General features: G+C 37.1%; 1 protein-coding gene across 5 annotated transcripts in view; it reads right to left on the bottom strand.

Moving 5' to 3' along the window:
* Window positions 1-198: 198 nt before the first annotated feature.
* Window positions 199-6,000, bottom strand: part of KLHL5 (kelch like family member 5) — a 58,641-nt gene continuing 52,839 nt past the window's right edge. For all 5 annotated transcript variants that reach the window (XM_027642866.1, XM_027642867.1, XM_027642863.1 and 2 more), the window contains 2 exons: window positions 3,777-3,948; window positions 199-1,729 (listed from right to left, as the gene is read on the bottom strand). In XM_027642866.1, the coding sequence (XP_027498667.1) occupies window positions 1,673-1,729; window positions 3,777-3,948 (229 nt within the window). In that variant the 3' untranslated portion in view covers window positions 199-1,672. The remainder of the gene's footprint in view (window positions 1,730-3,776; window positions 3,949-6,000) is intronic.

Here is a 6,000-nt window from a genome sequence, read left to right as displayed (position 1 = left end):
AGCCCAGCCCAGCCCAGCCCAGCCCAGCCCAGCCCAGCCCAGCCCAGCCCAGCCCAGCCCAGTCCGGCCCGGCCCCCTGAGGCCGCGGCCGTCGGGAACGTGTGTGGGCAGCACTGCGAGGAAAGTGGGTGCTTCCGGAGCGCGGGCACACAGAGCGGGGTCCATTCTAGGGAATAAATGCACACACCCAGCGACAAAGCCTCTTGACATCAGCTGTATTCCAACTGCGAAACTTCCATCGCAATGTCTCACTCATTTCTTTTAAAACAATAAATAGTTCGCCGAGAGCGTTAAAATACACGTTTAAAATTACAAATGTACAAACGACTTCGGGTATCGGACACTTCAAATTTAAAAAAAAAAAACCAAACAACCAACCAAAAAACCCATTCAATGAGTTCACATCTTCCCGTTTTTCACACGCGGTGCTGTTTGGGAAACATAAAAGACAAGGTACGGAAAAACAAATACAAAAAGGTTTCTCCCGAGAACATTTAGACCATTCAAAGCAATTTGGTGTAACAGCATAGGGTTCGAGAAAGGCAAATTGCAAAGTATCTGAAAAGAACAGGTAATTGTTAAATACAGTAACTAATTTGATACAGTCCTTCGAGGCACACTCATGCTTCTGTAAGATGCTGAACACGCTTAAGTGGTGGCAGCTAAGCATCTTGCAGGATCGGGCCCTTTAAATTTTTAAATAACCTTACAGGAAAGACAGACAATTTCTTCATTTTATAAAATTATACATTTCAAAGTAGTGCAAAGCCTCATGTAAAAATGTATTTAGTCTAGATGTAATGGAATGCTTCAAAAATTCCAAAGTGCAAATATTAAATTTAAATTGGTTAACTGTTAATCACACTTTAGAATTCTTCCAATAACTCACACAAATAGCAAAGTAAATACAAGAATCAAAGTAGAGAAAAAGGTATGGTGTTCTGCATCTTGTGTAAAAACTTTGAAAATCCAAAAAGTACACTAGATGTCAAAAATATCTGTCAAAAATTATTAAATAGCAGGTTTCTGTTAGCATAATAAGACAACATTTAAAATAAGGCTTTGGTTAAATAAAAAGTTTGCTAAACTAGGAATGATGATGAAAAGTGCAAAAGATTCACCAAATACACAACTTCATTTCCAAGGCAGGCATTATGCTTGCCATTTACAATAGTTTGCATTGGTTTGTCAGCCTGTGTTGCAATCGCTCAGATACCTATAGCCAAATGTGTTTATTATAGGCAAATTAAATATACGGGGTCCAATCCTATAGTTTCACCCAGATATAGACCCAAATATATCAAAGTATATCCATTTATAGCATCATTCCTCTGCTTGTTTAGGGAAATCAAGGTCCTGGATCTGTAACATTTGATTATTATAGTGAGTTCACTCATTTTCTTAGCGCTTCCTAAACACAAGTCCTCTGCTGACAACCAGCAGGTTGCAGCTGATTTTCTTACAAATAGAATTCTTGTAACATATGAGTAACAAAGATAATTTTTTTAAAAGTGCTTAATATTGGTCCATAAGAACAACACGTTCCCATCAGCTTCAGACTGTGCTGTGGTAGGTATGCTGCAGTTGGTGTTGGTGCACTGGTAGTTTGCTTGAGGAAAAAGGAATTGTCTGAATCTATGCAGGAGAATGTCACCTTCATGGAGATAATAATTTACAGTTTTACAGTCACAACACATGCTCCAGCTCTTCCTAAGCACAGTGGTGCAACCTGTAAATAAAGAAACAAAGCAACCATCCATGAGATAAATGTACTCAGCTTTAAGTAATTTTCTTCCCCTAATTGTACAGCTGCAGTAGAGTGATAATATCACCCATGCTCTGTTAATGTGACTTACAAATTGGTCCAAACTTGGATATAAACTCACAGAAAAGGTAAAGATATTTTATATAATAGAGTGAAGCACTCTGAAAGCAATACCAAGTCCCAAGAACATCAAGCAATTCTTATTGATAATTTAAATTATTCAGTATCACAGAAAAAAGAAACCTTTGATATAGTACAAACTGGATACCTGAGCTAGAGAGTCTGACAACTGAGTAATGGTTGGCAAAATGATGCATTTGTCGCAAACAGAAAATGACAAAAATGATAGGGGCAACCTCTCCCTTTCACTTGAATATTTGACAAAATCCTGTTAAGAGTTCTTGAAATCAGAATAATTTCCCAGACTTTATTCTTTAATTGTAAACAGAAGTTGCTTCTGGCAAGATCCTTTTCTGCTGAGATTCTGCTGTACTTGAACAGAGGACAGCAGTTTCTAACACTCACCTTGGCTTCCCCTTTTAACCTTCATCGTATTGGAGTGCGTGTGAATAGCACACCAAGCAGTAGAGAGATCATCCTGAAGACAAAAAAGGCTGTTTATGCCAACTCCCATATTTATTTTTTTCCCAGGAACAACAGACTTATCCTGGGCTGTCTGTAGCTCTGGCAAACTTCATCTGAGAAAAATTCCACAACCCTCTTCTGAAGTGTGTGTGGATTAAAGCAGTGTCAGACTGCTGACATAACAAGACAGAAGGAAGGTACACAAACATTTCCAAAACCCTCTAAGAAGGGTTTGAAACTCTCCTATATATTGGGATCATGGTATTCAGTGAGATATAGAGGGTCAAGGCTAAGGATACACAGGTACATACAGATGGTCACCACCGCGACACCATGCGAGATTTATTTAGGTGCAGTGGTGAGAAGCACAGTTTCTGTCCTCTGGTACATTGTTTGTTTTTTTCTTTAGCGGGACAAACAATGCCAGGGTTATCATCACCAGCACCAGTACCAGCGAAGGCCCCAAGCTCTGATGAGCCTCCTTGATGACTTGTGTTTTAAGATCTTGCAACAGTATGAAGTGGGGGGAAATGGACAGATGAGTTTTCTGTGTTACAGAGATTTTGCTAGACGACAATGTAGTTCTCTTTTTGAATTAAGAATCTGCGGTTATTACAGGGATAGCATATTCAGGTGGTCAGAATTCAGCTGCCTAAATAGTGGTGTCTGATGCTATTTCAGATGACCCTGGACATTCATTCTGGTCTGCAACTGGACTCCAGGAGAGCCTTGGCCTCCCACAGATTCTGTGCTGTATCTGTCAGCCTTCTGTGGATGTAGATGCCTTAGGGTATCTCAAATGGCATTAGATACCAAAGGACAGCCAGCTCAGGATGTCCTTGTGTGTGCTCTTCCAACAGAGAGGTACATTCCTGGAGCTATATAAAAGTAACCAAGCTTTGAACAGACAGTAATGGTTTCTGATCGTGAACTGAAGAATTATTTTTTTTAAAGCTGCAAAAAGAAAAATGGGAAAGGCTTTCTGAAGGCTGCACACACTGTACATTGCATTCACTTTAGGAAGGTATTATTTATGAAAAGATGACCAAAACCTTGAAGAAATCAATGAACTTGTTGAGAGACACATTAGAGCTAAAACTAATCTACATTTATCATTTATCTTCAGAATGGGAAGTCATGTAAACAGAACCCTTTGTGACAGTTTTGGGAACATGTCAATACATTTTATTAAAACTAGTTGAAATTGCCAAAGAAAATAGCTATACTCTTGCCAAAGAAAGAAGGCAGTTTATTAAAAGTTAACAACTTTTCAAGGTAAGTCACACAAAGGAGAAAAAGAGACACTCAAAACAGACTAGTAAGAAAGTGCTTTTTAGAGAAGGAGTATTTAAATTCTCCTTGTAAAAACAGGCACACTTGAAATAACAAGATTAATAGTAGTGCATGATCTGATGAGAAACTATACCTGTGTCCATTCATTTGTCTGGGGATCATAAGACTCCACTGTATTAAGGTATGTTTGACCATCATATCCTCCAACAGCATATAGCTTGTCACCAAGAAGACATACTCCCACTGCATCTCTGCTAATGCTCATAGAGGCCACAGCAGTCCACATATCTGTTTTGGGATCATACCTAAAAGATAATTTGTGTTAGGCCTAAAATTGTTGCCAAAGCTCAACAGGAAAAATGTACCGGAATTGATGCTGTCAAGGTAGTAGAAAACAGGAGAGGACAGATTTGGGTGTTAATTTCAAAGGACTCCTCCCACTCAAATTCCCTCCCTTTGAGACTTTTTCTTTAGTCATCTGGTAACACAGTACTATCTAAGTATCTACTTTGTGTTGCTTTCCATGTATAAATACAGACGTACATACATCTGCTCTTACTACATTTTTTGGGTCTAAACATATTATTGCACAAATAGTTCTGCTGTTACACTGTAGTAGAGCAAGTGCTGGCTTTAAATGATAAATACTGTATGTCAAAGCACAGGCTGTTAAAATTCAGTATGGTACTAAAGAAAGTTACTTGTCATGGAAGATTATAATTTTCAAAAATATCACCCCCAAAACCCCAAAACAGTTTGAAAAAATTCTGGGTGAGATGCAAAACCCTTAAGATAATTTACAACACTTTTAAAATCAGATGCATCAGCACAGTAAATGGCAGATGGTTTAATGAAAAACATTAAATGTGGTTCTAGAACAGTACCAACAGTCTTTACAAGTCAAACTGAGAACTACATAGGAGAGTTCATGATATGCTTAGGTCAAGGAATATATTTTAACTTGACTGAAAGAGATAATGCTCTGAAGGGCTCCAAAGAACTAAACAAAGAAAATGTTAATTTGACTTAGAGGTCATCTAGATCACACTTGCTAAAAGCAAGTTTGGAGTATACTAGTCTTAATTTTTTTTGCATGAAGACCATAGATATAATGAGCTCCAACAATTTTACCTGCTGTTCTCTAATCAAAGTATTACATAATCATAACATAAAAACACCACCTGAAGCACATATGCAAATAGAAGAGGGGGATTAGTAAGCTACATCTAGAAATTACTTTTCAATTTATTTTATAATTTATAAATCACTTTATTTATCTGAGAAAAACAACTTTTATTGCAAATACAGTGGTAGACAAATATTCAGAAGCTTAGTGAGGTAATTTTTTAAAGGAACTAGTTCCATGAAGTTGATGGTCCTCTTAAAGAGCAAGGACAAAATGTATTACAAGATGATTCCTATTTACTGAAGTCATGTGTTCTGTAACTTTGTTTCAGGGAATACTGATGTAGAAAAATATAAGGACCTATTACTTTCTCTTGGGATTCTAATTATCTGTATTGCTCTAAAAATCTGGTATTTGCTAAGATGTAACTTCGTATATGCAAACCTTTCTGGGGTCTTTTTAGTGCAAATTCCACATGTTAAGTGGTATGGGCCACACTATGTATTTTTGGGTCTCCTAGGACTCTGAAAGATTGAAAACTACAGCTCTCTTGGGGTGTTTTTGGTGGTGCATTTTTTTATTTTGGTTTGGTTTGGTTTAGTTTTTGTTTGTTTGGAATTTTTTTGGTGGAGAGTGAAACATAACTCCTGGCATTAATAAATCTAGTAAAAGGAGAATATGGGTGGTCTCTCAGACTCACTGTAAGTGTTGTGAGATAACAAGAAAGAAGAAAAGTTTTACAATTTGGGGGGGGGGGCAGGGAGAGAATTAAAGCATATTTCAGAAATACCTAAAATACCAGTGAAGACTTAATGCCAGTGCATTATGAAAAATTATTTTATAGATCACATGTGCTTCTGCAATTTGCGACACAGTCATTCATTAATCACTTTACATAAAGACAAACCAACTTAGGAATGACTGAACCACATGTCAGTTTCCAAGTCTCATCAGGGGATACAAAAAGAGTAAAACCTGTCTGTTAACTCCTTTGAAAGTTATTATATGAATAGATACAGACTTCTTGTGTGGAAAAAGTTTTGCTCCATTTTTAAAAGCATTCAATTCTAAGTTGTTCTCAGTTATCAATCATAATTTATGCAATAAAATTGTTTAAAAAAACTAGATGAATTGCATTAGGGAGAATTTGCTTTAAATAATCTGTCTTGGTAACAGATTGAATCATAGTATAATTACACAACATGTTTTTATATGTAAGTTTCCTCTGTTC

This window comes from Corapipo altera, unplaced genomic scaffold (assembly GCF_003945725.1).
Source record: "Corapipo altera isolate COAL_440 unplaced genomic scaffold, ASM394572v1 22, whole genome shotgun sequence".
Lineage (NCBI taxonomy): Eukaryota > Metazoa > Chordata > Aves > Passeriformes > Pipridae > Corapipo > Corapipo altera.
This window is presented reverse-complemented; position numbering and strand designations above follow the sequence as displayed.